Genomic DNA, 27038 nt, shown 5'->3' with positions numbered 1-27038 from the left:
GTTTCCTCCAGATGAAATGTGATTGCCTCCAGAATGGAATACCACAGTTATCTTGCAAATCAAAGCAACACTACACAGCTCTCTATGCCAGAGCTGGAGAATGCCAGATCAACTGAACCTCACTGAGGAAACTCTACAGCCAATAAAGTAAATATAAACATACCCAGAGTGCCCTCTAAATGATAATTTTAAGTACATGTAAATATTCCATTAATTGAGAAGTTGCCAGTAAGTAATATTCCAAAAAAATTGCTATGTATCAACAGATTGGTGATGTTCTTGAGTCCTAATGGTTTCCTCTTTGCAGATATTCACAAGATCTTAGTTGTAATTGTCAAACTTGAAATCTAGCCAATACATTTAATTAGGGAAAAAAGGGACTAATGGATTTACTTAAAAATAATTGCCCACAGATTTTTAATTATGTTCAGGAACTTGCTGTAACTTTTTTATTCTAAATTCACTCCCTTACTAAGTTAATATTCAGGTACCGTGGAAGACATGATAAACCCAAATTTTGCCTTTAAATCTAACTGGCCTCTAACTCTCTCTCTGACTTTCTCTGCACTCTTCTATTTCCTGCCCATGCACAAAAACCCTCTTATTTCAAACTGATTCTGAAATAACATTGTGAGATGTGCAGTAGCTGAAGCACACTGTCCCTGACCTATCCATCACTCAGCTTTTCTGCCCCTTTGATCTCCAGCTCCAGACCACTGCTTCCAAGCAAAGACTGCCGTGAAAACAACTGCACTCCTTCAGTAAGGAACAGACATGTCAGGTCTATGCCTCTTCTACATGGCAGTTAAGTTTTCCTTTTAAAATTAGTTTAAACATTTATTGGGCTAAGCTGCCAGTTTAATTAAACATTTTTTGCTACAACTCCAAGAGTTGAAATTCTAGGGCTTCAGAGTGCCTATGCCAAAATACAATCTGCCAAAGCACATTTTTTTGTTCATTGCCAGCTGAGTATATAGAAATTGGCTCTGAAAAATAGGCCAAGGCCTGTAACACTGCACCACATGCATACGAAATGCCTGAAGGTGCCAGCAATATGTACTGCACACAGCTTGACTTCACAAAGTGCATAGGTCTATGTCCAAAGCACCAGGTCAAGACTTGGAGTAAACTCCTCAAAATTAAAGCCAGAAAGCAATACCTTTCTGTTGTGGTTACTGTATCTGTTTCTAGCCCAGTAACATTAGGGTGTACTGAGCATTCCCACAACTGTGATGGAAGCTGGTGCCTGTTTGCATCTGTAAAGAAGGGGGCACTCCTGCCAGTCCCAGCACAGAGTTAAATCAGGCACATTTCTTCAGTCTGCTCTTCATGAGACATTGCCCCATGCACCTCAGAGCTTTCAAACTGGCTGTCACACAGAAATAGAAAGGCATCATAGGCATAGACACCCTGTTGCTAAAGGGGTAGGGTACCACAAAAAAAAAAAACAAAAAAAACCAAACAAACAAACAAACAAAAAAAAAAAAAAAAGTGGGAGGGAGAAAAGGGAAAAGAAGCAAAAAAAAAAAAAAAAAGGAGAGAGGATCTCTCTCCATGCCATGACTTACAAGTGATAAAATGCAAGTGTACACAAGCAATGCAGCCTATTAAAATGCCCAATTAAGGAAAAAAAAAACAGTGAAGCTTATTGTATTTTCTACCTGGAATCACAGAGATACGGAATGGTGTGGTGGTGTGCAACAAGCAAAATCTGAAGGAGTGTGACACAAATGAGATAGTTTTACATATTTCTCAAAATTCATCATCCCAGAGTATAATGATTAACAAAAAAACCAACAAAAAACCCTCAGATAAATAATACGAAAAAGTATTATCATATAGGTAGAAGCTTTTTAAAAATGATCATCCCTCACCTCATCTGCTCCACAACGACAAAGAAGATTTAGATATGGTCCAAGTACCAGGGTGGAGAGTGCTCCACCAAGAGCACTGGGCACCACAGTCTCAGTAATCATTTTAAATATCATCTCTTTTCTTCAAACAAGACTTGTGGGATTAGTTACACAGAAGAAGAACAAAGACAACTCAATTTAAGGATTATAAATAGCAGTTCCCAGTGCTAACAAAACACACATGCTTAACAATGGAAGGTTAATTTACCTGGATTATTGGATTATGGTCATTTCACTCACCAGCCTGAGCATTCCCTGGGGGTGTATATACCCTGTACTCACTGCCAGCCTTAACCTACCACTCTCCAGCTGGCCCAGAGGAGCCAGACTCAAGCACCAGGAGATCAGCTACAAATGACTATGTAAGGGTCACATTTTCAACTCCACTCCTACATTCCCTATCACTTGAGGATCCTGTGGGGAAGATAGATTACATTTTCTTCTATTATTTTTCCATTTATGCAGCTTTTTCCATGGCAAACTGTTCTGTAGAGATGGATTAAGCCTCCTAACAGCCCTTCACCCTCTCATGCTCCAGCAGCACAAGGCAGGTGCCATCCTTGTCACATTCCATGGGTTTCCTTTGGGAAAAAACCCCAGAGCATGTGACGATGAGAGAGGAGGAAGGAGCTGCAATGGGCTCTAATAGATTTCCCAGGCTGTATGACTGGGGCTGAGGCTGAAGGACTACATCCCTAAACCCATTTTCCCACAGTGCAGACACCACTAGTGTCCAGCTTGATGTAGGACAGAATTCAGTTCCCCTAGATATTGATCTTCAGCAAGCACACATGCTTATGCTGCTTTTCTCATAAATTACATCAGCTTCGGTTTCACCTGTGAGACAAAGTAAGCTTTCTTCTATCAATCATGTGGACAGGAACTAAAAATATATAGAAGAAATGTACACCACAGTCAACACATAAAATAATGCCAACATTGATCCATCTGTGCAGAGCTCTGCTAGAGTAAAACTGCTGCCTAAAATATTTCTGCCTATGCCTGTTCTCTAATAAAACTTTCATACAGATGATGCCTTGAGATGAAAACTTTTCATGGTAAGAGTCTGCTTTCTTCAGGACACATTTCACTGGAAAGCCAAAATCCTACTGTTTTCACCCTGAGTATCAAATCCTCAGTTTTTGGCCAAAAACATAAAAGCCTTGCTAAAAAATCTGGTAATAAAAACCAGACAAAGGTTCTATGTATTGCTTTTTACCACAAAATTACAGATTTTTCTACAAAGATTATTCTGATCAGGGTAATATTAGGAACACTCCACAAAAGAGATGTTTGCATGCACATAATTACTTACCAAACACTGAAGCAATCAATAGACTTGTTCACCACTTTTTGTCAGTTCTGTGAAACTTTTTGTGCCCTGTACATGGTGTCCTAAGACCAGTTCTCTGCATGCCATGTACAGCACATGTGGAACACTTTGACAGACATCAGGCCTAACAAATTTTTAAATCCATGACTAGAGAATCATGCAGATGCTCTACTTCACTTCTTTTATCAAGGATAAGTTATACTGCTATATAAAAATGGTAGTACTTGTGCACCAGGCACCCCTTTTTTACTACAGAGCCCCTAATCCAAAAGCACTTTTCTGAGCTCCCACACCTGGCATATTGTTTGAGAAAAACCATGTTTCACAGAATAAAATACTGGAACATCCAACTGCCCCATTTAATAGATAGATTTTTCTACAGAGAATATATAAAAAAGAATCTAGACCTGTATAAAAGAGATCCATGTTAATTAATAGCCCTTGACAAAGAATCATCATTTTTTATGTCCAGATTTGCCAGATTTGAATTTCTTTCTTGTGACTTATGCTCCAAGCATATGCAGCCTCAGACTATGGAAATAAAAATACTAAAATCACTCTCCTATAATGCACCTTATATAACCACTATAATGAAGAGTCTGCACCTCTTCAGTGAACAATTTTGTTCCCTGGTGTTTGTTATTTTTGCTGAGGAGAACCAGAGTAAATAACCAAATAATTTTAGAGACACTGCCTGTTTACACCCAGTGGACTTTGTGCTCACCTGCTCTGATCCTTCTTTGGCTCCCTGACGTCAGGACCACGTTCACGCCCAGATGAAACCCAGACAGTGGTTAGTGGTGTCAGACCAGTCTCCAAACTTAGGCACCAAAATTAGCAGGTCTGAACAGGGCTGTATGAAATTGAGTTTCCCAACACCATTTATCAAGTAGATAAGAATTCCAAGCTCACAGGTACAGAAGCTGGACACACTGCACAAATTATCTCTCCTCTGAGCACAGTATAGACCAAGACCAAGGGAAACTTCTAGCCCTGCACTCAACAATTCATTCCTTACCATCAACACACCCAAAACAAAATTATCATGGTTCCAGGATATTTAGGGTAACAGAATGAATTTTGTTGATAAGGATAAATTTGGGTTATGTCAAGCACTTAAGCAAGTGCTAAACAGATACAATATACATACTATGAAATTCACTAAAAAATTCTATTTAGATATTTGTATTTGATTTCACTATAAAGAAATTCACTACTGGAATGATTGCAGAAGAAAAGCCAGCAAATCTACTCAGATCAACAGTGAGATAGGAACTGACTTGAAAAATAAGTCATCTCAGTTACAGTCAAAACCCTAAAAACACATAATTACTCAGTTAGGAAGATGGAATGGATTCAGTGGTCTCTCACAAAATTGTGCAGCATCCTTCCTGTCCTCAAGAATTAATAGCTACATTTAATAGCACTTCTCAGTTGTTTTTGGAGTAAAAATCTACTCAGCATAAAGGTTATTAAATTCCTAATGATAGACTTAAAACTACCCCTAAGTATTTTATTTAAGAGAGATCAAGAAAAAAGTATATTTGGTATATTCAAATCAAGAAACTGAATGAGAATGCGAACAATCCACAGAGCAAAAGTTAAACAGCAAAACAGTTTTGAACACCCTAACTGAAAACCACAGCTTTCCAGACAACAGAAACTATGGTAAAGACAGAGGCAGAGCCTGAACATTGCATTAGGGAGTCTACCCAAGTTCCTTCCGCAATACGTCAGCAACACTTCCCCCTGCAGTGCTGCTAACAGCTCCTCTAGTGCACAATCAAAGGCGAATTTCTGATATATGAACAGAGATAACTTTGCCTCTGCATTATCTTAATCTGTACAAAAACACAAGGGGGTATGGAGAGTAAGGGAGAAAGCAGAGATCCCATTGCCCCAAGCACCAAACTCCCTGCCCATAGCTCTATGTGAATGTGTGCACATGAAGCAGCTCTAACCAAGAGATCTGACTCTGGGGTATTGAAGAAATACTTGAAATCATGAGCTGGCAGGCAAATCCCATGGTTTCCAAGCCTTGGATGCCTTTTGCAAAATCACCTGCTTCACTGAACTGGGGGCTATGTTCATTAAAGAGGATACAAATAATAGTGATTTTATTCTGGAATAAGCAGAATTTTAAGGTCCTTGCTTCTGGTTTTATGCCTGCTACTGCCTCATGGACAAAAAACGTGGCATTCATGTTAGCTGCAAACAGGCCAAGCCTGCCCCATTCCTCAGAAACTGTAAGTTTCTGTGCCTTTCTACAAGTCTAAAGAGAAATTATAGCAGCTTCTGTTTTCTTGATCTAGACCCAAACCCAAGAGTACACATAATTTCTTGTGTAAAGAAATGACAAAGATATATCATCAGCATTGAAGCCTTCCACAGACAAACAAAGTGAAGAACCCAGGAGATAGTACTACATGGTATAGGGCCAGAGCCTCCACAAGTATAAATCAAAAAACTGTTTGGACTATAATGCTGTACAAAAAATTCCTCCATTTTGTTATCTTAAAGTGCATTTTTTTTCCAGGCATTTCTAATTCAACTTGATATTCATCATGTGCCGGATTCTGTACTAACTGGATGTCATGGAAATGCGTTCAGTGAACTCAAAAACCTCATATCAAGCATCTGAGTGTTTCCTAGGAATCTTTTCAACATCTTTCTGATTGCTCTTTAAGGTCAGGAAGAATGGCTAATAAAACTGATTTATAGATGATTAAAAAAAAAAATTAAAAATACCTGAAGATCCAGAACAGAGCTTTAAAATGCCAGAACTATTTTTTCTATGGAAACCAACTCATGAGTCTTCTAATGCAGTCTGTCTTCCCTATTTTCATACTTCAGGACTAGGATAGTGACTAAATTCAAGGTGACACCAACAAGATAGCATTCATCCCCATCTTCATCCTCATCTTCATCCCCACCACACTACGACCCATCATCGTGAAAGATTACATGAAACTAGAGATAGTTTTGAAATACAGGATGAGGGAGACAACTGGGATATACTAAAGAATGCATATAAATCTGATGTTTCCTGACCAGTCAGCTACAAATACAAGAGTCTGGATGAAATCCCAGGGTCATGTTTACATTAGTGAACGGTGACAGGTATATATCACTATGTTTATTTGTGAGGCAAATTGTTACTATGCTGCAGTTTTTGACAAAAAGGCTGCACTTGCTTGTTATGAGTAGTCCACAACAAAAATCTGACTCATAGAGGTCAGCTCCAGTGTTTATATTACTTTATTTGCATCAACCCAAATGTCAAAATAAGTACAATTTACTGAAACCAGGCTCCATCACAAATTATACACCACAGAAGACACAGCACTAAATACACACAATGAAATACTTTCACGTTGCTTTTATAGCCTGAGGAAATTTTTATAATCAAATTTAAAAAAATAAAAAAAAAGAAGGTATTCACATAAAAATCTCTTCAAACCAGATATTTTGTTTGTGGTAATTAGTAAACCAGGAAAGGAAGAAAACTCTGTGACCCTGCTGCCTTTCACCACAGACCACCAAGTGTCCCTGGAAGGTTTCTGTAACCTGATGATCTGCTCCAAAGCACACAAGAGGCCACTGAGCTGGGTGAGATGAGTTACCATTACCTCTGATTATTACTGCTGTGGTAATTACTGCAGCACCAGAGGCATCAGAGGCTTAGGCAAATCTGCAGAAGTTGTGCCCATGTGAAGTTGGCTTCTAGCTGGGAGCAACAGGGGAATTTAAATGTCCTAAAACTATTTCCTTACCAGCTCACTGCCCTTCTTCCCCTGCAGCCCTACAGGCTCTATCCCTCCCCAGTGTGCAGCACACACACCTCCTTGGACCCCTCCTGCATGGAGACAGGGATGCAAAGTGACAGACGTGGTGGCCTGTCCTACCCTACTGAGAAGCTCTTGGTAACCCAGAGCACTGTGCCCAATGCCTCTTGCCTAATTCACGTCACAAGAAATAGTTCTGTAATGAATGGGGCTGTGAAGGAGGCTCTGAGGGAATTTGTTGTTTTATGCAGCACTTCCTTTACATTTACCTTGCAAACAGAGGCAAATTGTTTCTTTTCTACTAAGTAGAGAAGCTGCTAATATTAAAAACAAATCTGAATCTCCTACTGAGACTTGGTTTTATTTTCTTTTCTCTTTTTTTTTTAACAGGAGCATCTTGTGAACCAAGACAAACATGTGAGGCTTGGTTTGTGACCAGCAAAAACACATATTCTAAACATCAGTGGACTGCAAGCAACCCTAACTTTTGCTACTGGTCTCAAAGTATTTACACAGAACTTCAGCTTGATTCTATTACATTTTTTACCTAGAATAAGAGACTAAAATTGACCAACACAAACCTCCCAATTTGATGTCCGTCTGTAAAATATACAAAGTCACACAACCCAAGGAACAAAACTGTCTCTGCAAAAGAAATTCAAAACACTTTCTATTGTTCCTTCTCTCATGTGTGGCCCCACATTTGTGATTTTAAGTGGAAGAACTTTCCAGAGTGGAATAATTACAGAAAAATCCATGTATTGGATTCCAGAATTTGGAAATAAAAGGAATATAGATTTTTCTTGGGGATTAGTTTATTAGGAAAAACCCTCACATAAACAGATAAGTGAAATTCTCCTGGTAGAACTTTAAACCTATGCAATCTTCCTTTTACACAAAGATTGATACTTTGTTCAGCAAAGCATCTGCACACAGTGAAACACTGCCCTAGTAGCTTCACCTCAGAAGGACCATCTGAAACCAGCTTCCTTGATTCCCTAAATTAGCTCATCTGCAGCCCTGTGGCACAGTCAGGACAAGGACAATTTTTGTTTTAGATCAAGCAGCATTTTCCAAGCATGCAGCAATCCTCTTCCTCACATGGATCTTATTTGCTGCACAGCTGTTCAGGTTTTCCTTACTTATTCACTAACTAGTTACTTCCAGTAAGAAGCTCTTCAAATTTTATTGCACAGATAGCACATGTAATAATATGCTTATTGTTCTCTATATTTATACAAGGAATATGGAATTGGAAGTTACAGGAAAGCATCTGTACCTATCTGTGTGATCATCACTTCTGGCTATACTATGGCATTACGGATGTCCCATAACCGTATAGGTGTGCCAATAAAGATGTCTTGTGCCTTTCCTCCAGGGCACTTGATGCTAACAACCTAAAAGCCCAAATGCATACCATCCATAAACATCCAGTTGGAAGCACCAAAGCAACAAAAAGCACCCCTTCTAAGTGATGGATTTAAAGCACCCCTTTAAGTGTTGAATTTGATGTTCTCAACCATATCTCATTACTAAACTGACTGTAGCAGAAAGTATATTGGCCTACAAAACCACACAGCACCTTACACATTTTTTAATAACTCTGTTATGAATAATAATGAATTATAATAGCTTAGTGTTTTTAGCAATCTAAAATATATATGACCAACCCAAACAAAAACATGGGACTAAGTGCAAGTAGAGTGGTAGTGATGGGTGCACTACACTCTCTGGAACAGTCTAATATACCCAGCTGCTGGACAGGAGCACGTGGAACAGCCACAGTGGAACAAAACACTATTAAGGCCTGCTCCTGATAAGGAGCTGGAGATCATATCATAATGAGACCATTTCTACAAGTACAAAGTAATTTAGTTTAGTGAGTACGCAGGGGATTCACAGCTAAACAATTGATGGAGACATTCTCTGCTCTCCCAAGCCCTGCAGTGTGAGGTTTGTCCTTGGTTCCCCTGCAATGTGAATGGTGAATGGCAACCCCTCTCCGCCTTGGAGTGTCTGTATTGCAGAGAATATTGTAGCTAAAATTTATATTATTTATATAAATATTCTCTGTATCGCAGAGAATTTTTATAGCTAAATTTCAGAGAAAAGCTGCAAAGAAAGTCACTTCATTTTCTCATGGTTAATGTGAAAAAATAACATTCAGCACATCTATTTGAAATGAAATCACTTTAAAAGAAGGTTTTGTTCTGTGTTATAAACTTACATAATGGGAGGCATTTGGTGACATATGATCAGCTTTATGCTTACATAACTCATTGTCATCACAGCCCCTTGTCTTTCTGAAGTGGACTTGCTCTAGTAACAATAATGGACCAACTCTTCCAGGACACTGGCTTTTATAACACTGTCTGTAAACTGAGGATTCTGCAATTTTATCATAAAAATATTGATCCATAAATTAATAATTTATGTAGAAATTATATTGTTATGTTTACATATAGTATGATTTAAAAACCTACTATATTTAAAACTAAATCCTCAAACCCAGAAGTTCTTTGCTTTTTTTTTTTTCCCAGAGGGAAGTTTTTTAAAATGTTCCTCTAGAAAGGTGCTGTGCTCAGGAAAATGCTACTAGCAATTAAGCCCAGAACTCACTTTCTGGAGGGGGGGGGAAGAAAAGAAGTCTTCAACAACCCACCTATCACCTGAACATTTTTATTTGCTATTTATTCAGTTTTGAAGTTGTTTACCACTGCAAACTCTCCAGTTCTGTTTCTCTGTTGAAAGATACACACTTAACACAGCAAGGTCACCCCACTAGAGTGCTGATACCTGGATACCACCTGCAGTATCAGGCCAGGCAATGCTCAAACCAATTGGACCACGGTATCATTAACCTAAAAGTCCAAGGCCCATCCAGGATAAGAGTTCTCCTTCCCCAGCCTGAAGTTCCCCTTGCTGTGTACCAGAACCTGACCCCAAAGGATCCATACAGTGTATCTGCAGTCATTTGTCCTCATGGAGAGGAGAAAAAAAGGGACTTCCCTGAACAAGCACACAACAGTGCCAGCTTGCAGAAGTAATTCCTCTACCATGCTTCTGATCCTGGCACAAGGCAGCTGCTAAAGGACAAAGCTGCATCAAAACCAAAACTCAATAACAAATAATTTCTTTTTAAAAAGTCTTCTTTTCAAAAGTTTGTTTTCCCCACTCACCCCAACGCTTCAATGCATTAGGGCCAGTGAAATGATGCCAAGGAGGGACAGTATGCTCCATTCAAACAAAGCTGTTTTAGTGGCTGCACTATCCAACATAAACTTTGTGACTTTGTACAACATTCTCCTACAAAATAAACTCAAGCCATTTGCCAGCAATAACCTATATATTGATGTGGTATTAAGGGAAACTTGGAGGCTTCAGCTGGGAGACAAACTGTCAACCAACCACTAATTAGTTTTTATGACGTGACTCATAGTTCAGTAATTTCCCAGAATTTAATCACGGGGCACCCAGAAAGATCAATTAAAGAACAGGCTCAGAATTTGTGAGAGCCTTGTGTGAGACAGGGGAAGGCAATGACCTCAGCAGCTTTGCCACAGAATTTTATGAATTAACAAAGAAAGGATTTAAAAGGTAAGTTTAACTAATCTTGTGTTTCCTTGCAGACCCATTCATTGTTTTTACAAAGGACTGAGTTTTTTTAATGAAGTAAAAATTGAAGGATTGTGTGTTGTAGCTACTGTTTATTTTACAGCTTTATTTACATGAGACCATTCTGTGTGTGACTTGGAATTACTCCACTATTTTTTGCTGCAACTTCTTTTGTCTCCCTCAATAAAGAGGGGGAAAAAAATCAGAGTAGGTATAAATTTCTTTAGATTTTTGAACAAGAATCATATTACATTATTGCAATGGATAGTAGAGTATTCTTCTTCACAAGTACTCCCCCCTAAAAAAACCCAAACCCTTTATAAAAAGTCTTCTAACAACATTTAGTAAAAAGAAAAATGGAATTTTTGGCCACAAAATTCTATGATTTCCTTTATGCTTTCCCTCATTTTCAAGCTTTTTTATTCCCCCAGCTTAACACAATGAAATCTATGTTATTTCCACCTCTCGCTTTCTACCATCAATCTTTTTTCATAAACTGAATGAAAATAGCAATAAAATGCTAAAAATGGCTTTCTCAGTTCTTAAATGGTTTTGCTTATCAAACTTACTGAATCTGATTTTTTTTACTTGTTAATTTTGTTCTTCTATGCAAAGGTATAGAATTTATACCAGACAAGTACTGTACAGCTGTGATGAAAATTTCATTCCCTCTTTCTGGGTTTTGTTCTGCAAAAAGCTCTTCTTTACTGAGAGATTTCAGAGGATGAGATTTAACTTATTTTCCTGGCCAAGTTATGTGAAGCAAGATTATACTGAAACCGTCTGAAAAAGTGAGGATTTCTGAAAATCTACTAAGCCCTGTTATTTAAATAATATTTGAAATAATCATAAGAAAACCACTAAATGTAGCATGTTGTTTTTTCTTACAATAATAAACAGCTCCAAACTGAGTCATGCATGTTACATCTGAAAACAAGATAATAAAAGAAGTTTTGTGGGTTTACATTTTCTCTTAAAAAACAGAACATTCAAAGTTCGTATTTTGAACCTGAATGAGTTTTTTTAACTTCTTCAAAGAAAAATTATTCTATTTAATCGACACTGTCTTTGTACTGACTGTGGTGATGATGATGATGACAATGATGATGATGAACATTTGATGAGGAATGAAGGAAAGCTAGAGCATTGGAGACTGGGTTGGGAAGAGCTCTGTATCTATGAAGTTGCTGCTACTATTTCACAAAATTCACAAGCCCAGTACACAACACTGTCACACAACTCAAGAAAACCTTGAGCAGCTCGAGATTCTCAAGCTCCCCTGGATGAAAGTGATGACTGTGGGGATGCTCAGAGGGCACCAAGTACTGTAGCAGCTCCGTTTTGCAAGAATAATCAAAAATTTAGGGAGAGAGATTTGAAGAAGAGTAGGGATAACAAAAAGGCTTTGTTAGCCAAGAGCACTTGGGATACAGGAGAACTAGATTCAGGTCTCTGCTCTGAATTAGAACAGGATGTTAACAAATCTGTTGGTGGGGAAGAGGATGTGTTTTAAAGCTCCCCGCTTCATCCGGAGGCAGAACAGAAACATTCAAGTAATGAGAAACTGCACACCTAGTTCTGAATCTGCACCAACAGCTTCATTTTCAAGAGTTCACAGCTCTCTCTAAATCACATTAAGACCAGGGTTTAAATGCTAATTAGGGAGCATGTGCATATTAATTTTCTGCTTCCTTCTCTCTAGGAGTAATGGGAACGCTTTTAAATGCCTTTTGTTTGGTTTCTTATGGGCTTACTTGGTTTCTTAATATATTACAGGGCACTTCCTGCACTGCTTACGGAAGCAAATTTCCCACTGCTAGTGGGAGTTTTCCCTAAATAAGGTCAGCAGATTTGGTCCCAGGGGAGTGAACTGATATTCAGGCTTAGCTACCCTGAAAATCTAGCAGAAAGCAAACCAGATATCATTCGTCTTTAGAATTTGCTACTATATCATATCCTTCTCCAAGGATCATCATCCAAGACAAACAACTAGGAAACGTTTTGCTGCAATAATCCTTTCAATTAAGGCTCCCATTACAGTGAAACAGCTGCTCACTAGAATACATCTTTGTAATGGAACTATTTATTTCCCAGAAAACATTTCTTTAGTTAAGACAGATGCAATAAACCAGATCCACGGAAGTTGCAGAAATCAAAGCAGTGAGCAAAATATGACAGATAAATATCCTTGAACTGAAAAAGGGGTGCTTTCTATGAAGGCACAATTTATGTGCCTGTGTTGACAAAAAAGCCTACTCAATTTAAAGTATGTGTGGCATCTCACACTCAACATAATGTCAGCAAGCTACAATTGAAATAGCAGGATAAGCCCTCACATATATACATCATAGAAAGAAAAAAGAAAACACTCTAAAAACTTTTGTCCTCTGTCTGATCAGTGATATTTGTGGGGGCCTCTAAAAGCCCTTTGAAATGTCCACATCATAAATATTTGATGGACAACCTCTTGCTGACTGTCAGTTAGGTGCTGCTCTTGGCATGTAAAGACAAATGAATCAGCATCTTGTTCCTGCCTCCTGCTCCACACATGCATGGTCCCCCTCCCAGCCCTGAGCAGCCTGCTGAACACTATTTATTTTATGAAAAAAATCTAACTCACATTACTGTCATTCAAATATAAACAGTAGTGACAAAAAGCTATTATCATGAAAAATTTAATCCAAGCTTTGTGAGAGTTTGTAAATGAGCAGTTTTCTTGTTGACAATTCAGTCCCTGTGATTGCAACTCCAGACAGCTTGCATATGTTTCAGAAAATGGAGATAGCAGGAGGAGGGGACATTCTTCTTCCACTTACCAGTTACCAATGATTTGGAAACCTTCCTTGCCAGCTGTGCCTCTGTTGGTGATCAGTGCTGCAAAAACTAGGGAAATTAAGAGAAGCACCTTCCAGTCAGATGATGCATAGATGTGCCCTAGCAGCACTAGAACCAGGATTACTTAGGATCCAGGAAGATATTAAATGTTTGTTCAAACCTAAATGATTCCATGATAACAGCAGCTCCATATTCCTGTCTTCAGGAATGGGTTCCAAAAGAGCACTTGAGAACAATATTCGCCCATAAAAGCATGACAAGTTCTCAGGCTGAGTGGAGCACCACATCTACACAAACTACATAGACTTTCGTCTAGATGGGCTTGAAAATGCCAGGGCCTGTATCACTGCAACACCAAATGATTTCTCAGAACAATCAGAAATACAACTGGTGAACAACCAAGACTTTGCTACCTAGTTCTCCTTTAACTCTTAAATCCTTTGAAAAAAAAGTAGTTCATAAACAGTGTCTGTGTGTCACACCCTCCTAGTTTCTTGTTCAGCCACACAGCAAGGGTAGTTCTGTGTTCATGAAAGGAACAAAGCAGTTGGAGCACAGATCAGTCTACTAGGTGACAACAAAAAAGAGCTGTTAAGTCATACAAATAACAAGTGGAAAGGAAGGTAGATGATTTCAAGAGAAGGAAAGAAAAATACAAGGATGCAGTATTATAGTGGAGATTGTCTCTGAGGCTCACTATGACATGAAAGTACAGTGCTGATCTGCAAAGAATTAACACCAATCTAGATTTCTACTTTAGGCTTCCCAAATTCCTGGGGATGCAGAATCTGGATTCAAATCCATTATAGACACAGGAGCATCCACAGGAAGTCAGGCTTAGCTATGAAATCTGATAAATGAGGCCTAATATATACCAATTACTCTGCTCTAAAGGCAGTATTATTTTCTGTCATAATAAGCTCCTGTCAAAAGTACATACTTTTCTATGTGTGAGGATGAAATTCAGAGTAAAAGAAAATAAAATCCATGCTTAGCACTTAACTTGAGGAGCAAATCTCTTGCTGACAAGAACCTATTTGAAATAAGGTCAAATAAGAAGGGAAAACAGAAGAAAAATAAATTAAATATGAATTTTAAAGAAATAGTGTCTACCTCAGTGGACAAATTTCTGGTGCTACCAGAGAGTAATTAATAGCAAAAAGCTGGTGCCAAGACATTGCAATGACAAGTCAGGCTGATGCCATCAGCTGCCTTGCTGTCTAATACAGTCCAAGGCTCACTTCTTAATGGCTCTTCAGACACCATCTGGTATAGTAGATTCAGGATATGACTCTCTATAGTGTGGCTGTCTTCAAACAAGGCCATAGAATTGGAGTTAATGGGAACAGCTGCACTGCTTTTGAAAAACTGCACTGATTTTATTGGAATTCCTCTCACCTACAGGTCAGCCATAATAATAAAAAAAGGTACCTATTAGCTTACTGGGTTTTTGTACCCTTCCTGTAAGAAAGCATGATAAAACTTGGTTGTTTAACATACAGGAGTATGAAAGATGAACATAGGGAGGACCAAAATGTGTTTTAAATTCTTCTTACTCTTTCATTTTCCAAAGCCAAGCATAATTTTCTAAGACAATATACAGTTCTTCTGACTGTTGAACTCTTGAAAACAGTTCTGATGACCACAGTAACGCTCCAAATCTTCCAACATTGTCCATCTCCTTAACCAAACCACCAGACAGTTTCAAGTCAGCAACTGTTAATTCAGCCTAAGGTAAAATAAAACAAATAACCCTCCCCAAGTTACTCAAAACAGGGACAGAAAACCTCGACAAACCATCTAACTCTTACCATTTATATACAGGTTTTCTGGAGAAATTGGGCAAGTGATGTCGGTAATGTGGGTGTAGAGGCATCGGCTGGGTTATTCTACTTCCCATCCACACAGGATGTATTCTGGTTCATAAAAGGATTATTTTCCACTATGAAGTTAGATGGGTCTTTAGGTTCACTCTGTTCATTAGAAGCCTGAAACCTAGAAAACTATCTCTGGTCCACCATGCATTCACAGTTTCTAGATGGTCTGCCAGCAACCCCATTTAACTCAAAAAGTCCTCCTTCTCCTCAAATCAAAATCCAAAATGACAATTTCCCTTTGCAGACTGAAAAAGTAGGAAACCTATTTTAAGCCATGAGATGAGTTGTTTTTATCTTACTTGTGTACATTAGCATCAGCTTCTTGGGACTCTATCTGAACTGACCTTACCAAAGCATTATCTAGTTTGCTTAGCACAACTCCTTTTTAGAACAGACATTTTCATTTAATCTCTTTTTTTTCCAGTAGCCTCAAGATATTTATTTATTCTTCTCTTATGAATATACTCCAAAATTTGAAAAAATACAAGTTCACAGTAGTTCATATCACAGGAGTTCACATGCAAGACCATTTCCCCATATTTTCTGTATTTGAGCTAATATTATTGTTCTTCAATTTGGGGTATCAATTTGAGTGTGAACTCAGATTTAGGAAGGAGATTATGCAGTCTTTAAAACTTTAACATTTAAACTCCTTGGGTCTTACTTTTTCCTCACATACAGTAGGTTTTCTTTTTCCAGCCTCTTTCCCAGATGGTGCTTTAGCCTTTGTGTTGAATAGCATTGCCCTGATTCAAAGCTGAAGCACACAATCCTGTCTAAAATTTGGGGCATACCTAGATGATATTTGATTCCTACTTCATCCTTACTGCAAGCCATGCTTTTAATTATTTTATATTCATATAGATAAACACATTTTTTATTCCTTGTTTCAGTTTCCTTGGAAGAGTTTAACTCATCTTGACTTCTGGCAAATTCTATTTCATCTGACCACTTCTGACCTCTAAGATTATTCCCCTTCTACTCATTCCTTTCAAACTCTGTTTATTCTTAATGTTGTTTGTGGAAGTTGTTAGTCAGCAAGTTAGGTCTGGACTTCTCCTCTAAAAGCCACCCATGCTTGAGATGGGAGTTCTAGAAAGATTGTTGCATGTTTTACTAGAAAATGTCACCACATCCAAATGCTTGAGCTCTTCAGTCACTATCTAGTTTCCCTGAACTTATGTTGCACTTCAGGTTAAGAAAACCTTAAAGATCATTTTCTGTTAATTTTGGATCATAAGAATAGTGATGACTAACTCTCTCTGACGTCCGTAGTCCCTCCAAACCCAATTTTAAAACAACACTGACTCTTCACAAGTCAGTAATTGTTTAAGAAGTTGCATTCCCTAGGGAAATATTTGGCTGTATGATTATTAGGATCATTCATCCTCTAATTTATAGTAGACCATAACAATTGCATGTTGATTTTCTCCTCTAGTATTATCTGAATCTGGCCAAGATCTTATCAACCTCCTACCTTCTTGCTGAAATGTAATTTTGACTTTTAAATTAGTCTAGTGTAGAAGCAGATTCAAAAATATCCCTGCAATTTCTCTCCAATCTACTTGCTCATTGACAGACCTAAAAAGCTACAGCACTGTAAACATTTTTGATTCCCTTTTAACTCTGTATCACACAGCTTTTGACAGAATTCGATAAGAGGTCTCAGAATCGTCACGAGGAAACTGCTGCCTCAAGGGCTGGTCCATTCCCACTGTGGGGAAAACAGGGCGGGAGAAGGTTCCTGGTTTGGATGGAAGGTCATGATTCCTGCTGTGTGTAATGCACATAAAATAACCAAATTATGCCAATGAACCCAAAAAAGGAAAAAAAAAGCAAAAACGCATGGAAACAAAAAAATAGAAGCGTAACACTTCTGCAATCATTTACGTACAAAGCGCAGTAAAAAGAACAAAGGCAATTTAAGTCGGAGAAATTCGTGCTTCAGGACAAAGAATAGAGAACAAATTGTTCAAGTTTGGCTGTCCTGACATACCCAGCACCACCCTCTTTCCATCATAATCTGTGGCCTGACTAATCAGAACTAGGATTACTGGACTACATGACCGACATTTAATCCTACTTTACATTCTAAGGCGCTGCTGTTTTCATATGATTTTGTAAAACACATTTTCATTATTTAACTCAATTTTAAAACATAACATAAGGTCATTCTGAGTTTAAAATCCTTTTACAACTACAGTAAGCCTACATCAGATCCCTAATTTGAGAATGCGAGCACATTCAGTAAAGTGCTTTTGTCAGTGCTCAACTTCACAGCTGGATTCTAAACCACATTTTCTGTGTTTGTCTCATTCAAACTCAGGGCAGAAATCTCTGCTTATGCTTTAGTGGCATTAGATAGGAGGACTGCTAGCTCACAGCAAACTCCCCTTAGCTGCCATGCTGTTTCTTGATTACAATCCCATTTCTGCACTCTTTCATCCTCCAAATACAACAATAATAAAAGTTTTATTTTGTACATCCTTCCTGGAAAGGAAGAAAATTTACTAATTTTCAATTATTTTAAAAAAGAGAAACAGAAAGGACAGCTAGAAAAGTCACCTTCAGAAGCTCTATAAAGTAAAATTGATATTATTAGGTGTTGCATGTAGCTTAATGAATCAGGGGGAAAAATGCAAGAACATTTTCAAACTTATTCCCAAGAACAAAAATTCCTTATTTGCACCTCTAAATTACTTCTCTATGTAATAAATTTGAATTTACTTATACTTTGGGGTAAAAAGGAAGTTTGGGTTTGGCTCTAGCTCTTTAGTCATGGCTAGAGTTAAATTAAACTAATTTAATTTAATTTTAATTTAAGAGTTTTATTAAACCATGGCATGTTTAGTCTGAAGCTGACTATCACCAGGACAGGGTGATCAGGGCAGGGCTCGGGATCAATTTGAAACATTAAAATAACTAAAGAGATCACTTTCAGATCAACTGAAATTGACTTTTTTCTTTCCCTAAAACAAATGCTATTTAATACATCGGCAGAAGTATTGCTTTAAAATAAATAAAATAATACAAAATCTAATGCAGCTATAAAAGTGCTCATTCCTACAATGAAAACAGTTTGTGATAGTGTCAGCCTTCCTTAAACTAGATTTTTCTTGTATAATTTAGTATTTTCACCTCTATCCAAAAAACCCCACACCAGTCTAATTCCAAACACCTTATTTCAAAAGCCTCTGTAGAATTTTTGCCCTTTTTACCAAGACTCATTTCCCTTCTCTACATTTGAATCTTTCCAAAGACTCATGTCATTAATAACCACACAAAAGAAAGTCCGAATCAAATAGTTAATTGCGAGTTAAAAAATTTTCTAGTTATTTTCTCCTCCTGACTTCTGATTCTTGTCCCAGCTCTCATGGTTCTGCTTTGCTTGCAAGTCTTCAATCAACATGCTGCTGAGTTTCTGCCATACCTGGATCCAAAAACACTGCCAGCAGTCATATAAAACGTGGAAACATAAATGGGTGACACACTGTCTAATCAGCCACTTACTGGGAATCCCTTCTTACAGTCTAGTATGTGAAAGCCAAAAAGTGAAACAGTTCAGGCACTGGAGTGCCCGTCCTTGGAGTGGTGTTCCCATTTGGCAACAGCATTGCAAGGCAGTGAAAAAGTCACGAGTGAGTATTTGTTATCACCCACAACTTAAGAAAAATACAAGATTCTTGTGCCCAACAGTGTCAGTCCAATGCTTCTTGTGAGTTCACTCTCTCTTATTTGAAGGGGGTTCTAATTCATCTCTTAAGAAAATATTTTGGTCCTAAATAGTGAGAAATCACACAGTACCAATAACAGAAATGTTCACGGGCTCTTAAGATGCAAGATGCATCTGTGAAAGTGGTTAATGTAAAGATACGGCTCCATTTTCACTCTCGCATTGCTAAAATTTCCAAGAACAGGTACTTCTTATTGGATTTGGCCCAATAACACACTGTTCACTCCCAAGAGAATACCTTATAATGTTAGGAGTGGAGAAACCTAGCTGAGAAGCAGTGCTTTAAGTCAAAGGATGTTTATGTAGCAGCCTGACGTGTCTCCATAAGAAAACATGTGTCCAATCCAGTAGGAATCCCACTTGTTACTGCTCAACAGTATTTTCTAACTTATAAAAGAAGTGAATGAGCACAGAAAGACTGCTAGTAAAACAGATGCATTGTAGAATTGATGAGTGCACATAGGGGCATTGCTCTCGTATGAAACTCAAAATAATGTTTGCATAAAGTTTTTTCCCATATTCACTTGGATCAATACTCTCCTGAAAACCCTTCAGCTATATTTGGTGATCCAAATTTGTTACTGCAACTCTTCGGTATCATACAATTCTGTGCAGATTATTACAAATCACAAACCCTCTAATATCTGCAAAACAAATTCCATTGTTCCATTTCTCTACCTTCGTTTCAGCCACGCTCCGAATAATGCTGAATTAACAATTTTTTAATTACAATTCATCATTTTATCCATCTAAACATTTTTAAAACATCATTTTTACTGATCTGAGTGCTGTGACAAGTTAATTTTTCCAGCATAAATATAAGTTTTGTCATACTGAGCAGTGAATTAATTCAGCAGCAAACCCATTCTTTTTGCCATTAACATAAGCAGACTGAGCAAAACCTAGTCCATGTGTCAAATTAACTGATTTCCCCACCCATTTTTTATTTATTTACATCATGACTGGCTACAGAGTGTTATTAATCAAAAAATATGAAATTAAATAAAGTGAAATAAAACCTATCTAAATGTAAAATCACATCTCTTACTGGGGAAAAAAAAGCCACATAAAACAGGTATTTAGTACAGCTAAATGAGCCATTTGCTCAAGACTGGACCAATCTATGTTGTGATGTTTTATTATTTCTATAAAAACATCATGTACAAGCCTTTATTAAGGATGAAGACATAACTGCAGTAGATATTAGACACAAAGGAAAAAACATATCGCTAATATAAACAATCTCACAACCAAAGAAGTTAGAAACCAGACTGTTGCACAATTTACTGTGTATTTGTCAGCTCCAGAGAAATAGGAAACAAATCAGTTACTGAATTTAGAGATAATTCATACAGAAGAATTACTGCTGAAATCACAGGGCTTCACTACACATACAAAGAGGTAAATGCCTCAAAAACTGTTCCCATTAGCAACCCTTGAAAAATTGGCCAGGCTTTAAGTTACTGGTGTAGACAAGATGTTATTTGCAATTAATGTTTCTTACACAGTTGTCTCTGCCTATGTTCCATAGGCTAGTTTTAAGATGCTGCCAGGTGAAATACCAACCTCTTTAGAAGTATAGGAGACAAATCCTTCAGTTAGATTTGAAACTAATACATGGAACATAGGCAGAGACATAGACAGTGAATTATATCTTCAGGTTTAAGGATCAATATTACTTTATCTTAGTAATTAACCTTTTTAATGAGATTAAATATTTAAGGGGGAAAGAAGGAAAAAAAATTACTCATTAATCTTTAAACACCATCTGAACTATTTGAGCAAGTATAATAGTTTTTTCCCAGTATTTCTAAACTTTTAAGTTTCTGTAAAAATGTAAATTAACCTAGACTGATATCATCCATTTCAGAATAATTCCTAATTCTATATCCTGTAAAACCCTTAAGCTTGGTGGAGAGAAGCTCCATAAGTTTAGGGACTGTAAAGTGCAAGGTGACAAACTGGGAAAACAGATGAAAGTGCAAGAGATAGGAAAGTTGGTTAGAGATTTTGCCCGAAGAGCTGAGTGTATCAGGAGATGATGAGGAAAGAAAAAAATAGTGGAAAGCTAGAAAGTTTAAAAGAATTAAAAAAACTTAATCAAAACAAACAGAATTTCAAGAAAAAAAATATTATCTGAGTGACAGAAGTATTAGGGGAAAAATACAAGTAAAGTACATAAACATAGATTTGGTTTGGTTTTGGGTTGTTTTTTAGTAAAGTTTAATTTATTTATTCTTTGACTGTGATTTACTGGTGGTTTGGCTGGTTTTAGCTAAAATATTTAAATATTTCCTCTTTCTTTTCCATCTTCTGGACACAAAAAATATAAACCCAAACAACAACCCTCAACAGTTTCTACAAAGATAGACCTACACACAGAGTTTAGAAATGTAGCAGGGACAGTGGGCAAAGTGGGTACACTCAAATACTAAATTTATATAAGAAATTAATTCAGACAAACACATCATACATAACACGAAATTCAGGCAAAGTGCAATGCAATGTGATACACAATACAGGGAAACTATCCAAAGTCCTAATAAAGCATTTTCCTCTGAGGAGAGATTGCTACCATCAGTGATGCAAACTAGATTACTCCATTAAGTCACACAGGACTTAGTCCTAATCAAATAGACTTTTTTTATACTCTAAAAGAAGAGAATTTGTATGTCTCTCCACTCTCACTCTTGACATCTAGCAAATGTCATCTCGTCAAACACTTCTCCTGGCACACACACAGAAGGGGCAACAAAAGTAAAACACACAAAACCAATAGGGTAATTGCATATTATCTGCAATGAAATATTGGAGCAGCTGCAACCAAATTCCCAGTGAGTCTTTCCCTTTCAGTTCATACCTTCAGCACCTTTAAGAGAAACTCTAACTCACAGCTGGACATTTACTGATGTTCCATGCTTACACTGTCCTTGTAATATTCCCCTGTAAAAATGACTGACAGCCTCACCAAGAGTGGGATTTCCCACTTTTTATGCTTGCTTAGTTTATTTTTCAGGCCTGTTTTTCTGGTTCCACTGGCTACTGAAACAGACAGTATAAACTGAGCCCTCCCAATTGGTATGGATCCCACCAAAAGACAGAAGCACCTGATCTACAAAGACAGGCTGGAAGAACTGGGATTGTTCAGAATGGAGAAGAGAGGGCTCCAGGGAGAACTCATTGCAGGATTCCTGTTCTTAAAAGAAGACTTATGAAAAGGAGAGAGGGACTTTTTTTGCAGGTAGATAGTGACAGGACAACAGCAATGGTTTAAAACTGAAAGAGGGCAGGTTTGGATGAGATATTAGGAAGATATTCTTTACTCAGAAGGTGGTGAAACACTGGAACAGGGTGTCCAGAGAAGTTGTGACTATCCCATTCCTGGAAGTGTTCGAGGCCAGGTTAGATGGGGCCCTGAGCAACCTAATCTAGTGAGTGACATCCCTGCCAATGGAATCAGATGATCTTCACCTACCCTTCCAACCCTAAGCATTCTATGATTCTATACCAATCAAAGCTTTATAATTCAAAATATATAAACTATTTGCAGACCTATAAGGAACCCCTTTCCTCCTCATTACAGGGGAATGTAAATACCCCTTTCAGAAGTATTATATTCTTGCCCTAGACAAGGCAGAATGGCACACTGCTGTATGTGAGACATAAATGCTTGAATGCCTGATGCAGTCATTCGTCATCTCTAAAAGCAAGCCCTTTGAGTTATTTTTGCTAAGGCAGTAGTATAATGCCAGAATGACAGTTGTTTAAATAAGTACCTAAAATACAATTGAATGAAAAATCTGGTATCAAATTTAATTATCATAATTAACTACCAATTCAGACCTAGAGCACAATCTATGATAGGATAGCTTTGGGAAGGTTCTGAAAACTCATTTTTCACCCAGACCACATCAGTATTCCAGAGGAAATGATGTCATAAAAAGGAACGCCCAGTAGTGCTATCAGACAGCCCTGATGCAATTTGGGGTGAGCATGGTTGGAAGTCCTTGGGCACCAAGGCCACCATATTGTAAAACTACAACATCAGGGAATTTACAGTATGTTTTGCAAGTCAGATCACTTAATGAGGGGGATGCACTCAGGACTTCACCTTCTACTACACCAAAGCTTTTGCATGTACTCTGTGCACCACAGACTCTGAAGAATGAAGCAATGAACTTCTTACCTTGCATGGTTGCTTTTGAGGGTTCTGAAAACAGAGGAATGAGCAGGAGGTAGATGAGGTAGACAAAGGAGAGTCCATTGTAACGGAAAGCACAGGCTGCAATGAGAGAAAAGAAAAACAACATATTGTTCAATTGACCTGATAAAAACAAATTCAATGGCACAAAGTGTTTCCCACTTGAGTTTACAATTGACCTTGTCAACTTTTGACCACTTATTTAAACGATTTTTTCAAAGGTATTCAAGTTTATGCTTAAAATAAATCTCAGAATCAAAGGTTAGATCAAGTTAGAAGGAACCAAAGTGGGTCATCTGGCCCAACCTCCCTGCTCAAGCAGGGTCATCCCAGACCACACCGCACAGGATTGTGTCCAGATGGTTCTTGAGTAGCCCAGTGATGGAGACTTGTATCAATGAAGTCTTCTCAGCTATATCCAAAACAATTTGGTTTTGGAATACATATACATCTTTAGCCATGCCAGAAACATGTATTCCAAAAGAAAATAAGTTTTACCAGACACAACTTCCTGAAAACAATAGTGTATCATGGAATATCATGGAATAGTATAATGGAAACAATAGTGGGAATGAGTTAACAAGTTATGCATTCATTGGTCCTCATCATCATCACATCTGTCCACTTTAATTATAAAACAAAAGTGTTAAGGTTCTCTATTAGCAAATCCATACAATAACTACAACTTTTGTTTCCCAAACCAGCAAATGTTTTGAACAACTGATTTGATTTCCCTAATAGCCTTGATAGAAAACTCTGGGTATACACTCCACATCTGTAGGTTGCCTAAGAAGCACATGAAATGCATGGGTGCCTAGCAAGCAGGAAAAATAAGAAGCACCTATTCTCTATTTCTGAACTGATATGATTCCACAATCAGCCTTAAAAAAATCTGTCAAGTACTACAAAATCCACCAAAGCTTGATAGAGGGGTTTTCTGAGTGAAATCCAGAATCTTTAAGAGCAGCTTCTCATTCTCCTGTAAGAATTGCTCTTGTCACTTACTAAACTTTCCTTATAGCCACAGCCTTTAAATACCAACTAAAGACTTACACCGACATTTGTAACTATAAAAAACCTGCAAGATAGAGTAAATAGGACCTATCCCACAGGGAATTCTGCAAGCAATTATCAGAGCTCTAAAGTCAATGTACTTGAGAAGAGGGAGGGCAGCTCTGCTATTATGCACCTACTCTCAGGGTCCTCTACAGAGGAGCACAGAATGTACAATGGCCATTAGCAGCCTTCTTGGAAAGAATGGCAAAGAGGACACTCCTGATATCAGGACAAATCCATAAATCAACTTTTTGGTTTTTTGGGTTTTTTTCCAGTTTAATTTCAGGGTGGGAACAAGTTCTGTGGCATTCATAGGAAGAGGTACAATAGTGGTTTAAGGCCTTTTATGGCCTGAAGGCTTTTCCATTTCAATGGGAAGGACCAATGTGCTCAATCATTCTGGTAGCAGAATAATAACACTAGCAGGTAATACTATTATCCAGTTATTTTTGGCATTATGTCAACCAGATTTTAATCATGTTAAACAGCTTACTTATTTTCAGTGCAATATTATACTCATTTTCTTCTTTCTTGAGGACTGAGCTTGCTGCACTTCTTGTAGAGCACCTAGCAGTCAGTTTCCCAGTACAAATACAGAAAACAGCAACTGTGTGCTTTAAATGTCTTCCTTCATTAGCTGGAAGTCACTGAATGTCTTGCTAACAAGTCTGTGTCAAATATTTAGAACCTCTATTTATATCAAAGCCTCCTCCAGCAAACTCAGCTAGACGCTGCCAGGAAAATTTGTATTTATTTAAGCAGTTGCAAGAGCTCTACCATTATGTTTCTCAGAATTATGAATTAAACTCCCCAAAACCTATCTGCAACGTTTCTACTATTCCCTACTGCAACTGTTCCAATATTTTTATTTCGTGTTTATCTCCACTTATCTAGTGTATGTGTCTGGAGAGATGAGTGCCTTATCAAGCTAAGGTGCAAGAGTAAATGACTGAATATAATTTTAGCAAGATAAAAGATTAGGAAACAGCAGCTGCACTGCTTTCACATGTTGGCACTGCACTACATTATTATTTTGTCAAACATACATATTCCTCAGTTCTGACACTCAAAACTATCTAGAAAAAATTTCAGAGCATAAAATCAGTTTTAGTTTGTCACTGCTGCAACAACAAAGGACCCAAAAAAGCAAATGAACCCATCTTCTACACTCTCTCTGGTATTTGCAGAGGTCTCCTTCTGCAAAAGGAGCCGTACACAGATGTCCAAAACAATGGAAAATCCCATTTAGGATCAATGGAATTCCATCACCAGAAAAAGCACCTATAAAGATGAGTTTCTTGGCAAACCAGATAGGATAGAAATTTCTGGGTATTTTGGATACATTGGTCAGTTTGCAGTATCAAAATTAATGTAATTTTAGCATTTTAGGCTTGTTACTGCTTCTCAAAATTGTCTAATCGATTTGCAAAATTAATTTCAGATGACTTTTTCTTGAACTATATTTACCTCAAAATTTACTGCTTTCTATTCCTAGAGCTGTGTACTCAAAAGCTTTTTTTTCCCTCTATTGCTGCATAAACAGGACTGTTAACAGAGATTACGTTTCCATTCAAACTTTCCCTTATGTATTTTTTCATATAAAGCATCCAGAAAACCCTTTGGTTTCTTAGCTTTCAAAGGATGGGCTCATCTACAGCAAACACTGAACAAAAAGGCTTAAACTGGAAATTACAACATATGTGCAAAGTCCATTCACACTTTCTGCTCTTCAGGCTTCCTTTTAAACCATGCTTCACCATGTTTTCTAACAGTCTCTATTGACAAAATTTCAGAAATGTGATTTTCACCCGTGAAGTTCTGCTGTTGTTCACAGCCAAATAATAGCAATAATACACAATTGCAAAAAGACATAAAAAGCAGAGCTATTAATACACAGAATTAGAAGCAAATTAGGTTTTATTTTGTATCATCTGCAGTACTTTAAAGCACCTTCCCTTAGACAGGAAGAGAAGAGCACTTGATAAAATATAAGCCTGACTTCTCCATTCATAAGTGACTATTTAAAATATTTCAGTCTTAATGTATAGAAAATAAAAGGTGCTGTACAAACCTTTAAAGATTTTTATCATCTTTCACAGCAGTGGACAAGTTGATTTATAGCTAAAATATTTAATTCATTTTTAAGAACAGTATGTACAGTGTGTGCCATACAAAATTTAAAAGGAATCTCAAAAAAACCCCAAAAAACCAGAAAATCATATATCACGTGTATCACATGATAACCTTGTCCTTCTATAATTTATTTTTCATTGTTCTATGTTAGCCAGACTAGGCCTTTGAAGAAATTTAATCCTGCTTCATAGGCACATCAGCTTTCTACATGTAGAATTCTAACAGCTGTTACATATTATTATTTCATATTTATACCAACAGTCTTCTTTCCTCCATTTAAAGATAATAATTTGTATAGAATTGGTGTTTTACCTGTTATATGAAAAAATACCGGAGAGCAAGTGAGGGGCAATAAAGAAATTCACAATAAACATGAACTTGGAAAGAAGAGGAAAAAACCAGCCTCATAAACGATGTGTTTAGTTTTAGTCCACAAAAATTTTAAGAGTACTTAATTCAGAAGTGGAAACTACGTGTTCAGAAAAACTGGCTTCAAGAGTGCAGGACTAGTACCAAAGGGCTACTGACTCCTCATTTGAAAACTAGAATTCTGTCAA

At 37.5% G+C, this 27038-nt stretch overlaps 1 protein-coding gene across 1 annotated transcript in view; it reads right to left on the bottom strand.

The window, feature by feature from the left end:
* Positions 1-27038, bottom strand: part of PIEZO2 (piezo type mechanosensitive ion channel component 2) — a 286729-nt gene that overhangs the window by 212871 nt on the left and 46820 nt on the right. Inside the window, exon 2 of the mRNA XM_071456986.1 lies at positions 23278-23373. Within this exon, the coding sequence (XP_071313087.1) occupies positions 23278-23373 (96 nt within the window). The remainder of the gene's footprint in view (positions 1-23277; positions 23374-27038) is intronic.

This window comes from Agelaius tricolor, unplaced genomic scaffold (genome assembly GCF_023055355.1).
Source record: "Agelaius tricolor isolate 1412-34295 unplaced genomic scaffold, bAgeTri1.0.p SCAF_2, whole genome shotgun sequence".
Taxonomy (NCBI): Eukaryota; Metazoa; Chordata; class Aves; order Passeriformes; family Icteridae; genus Agelaius; species Agelaius tricolor.
This window is presented reverse-complemented; position numbering and strand designations above follow the sequence as displayed.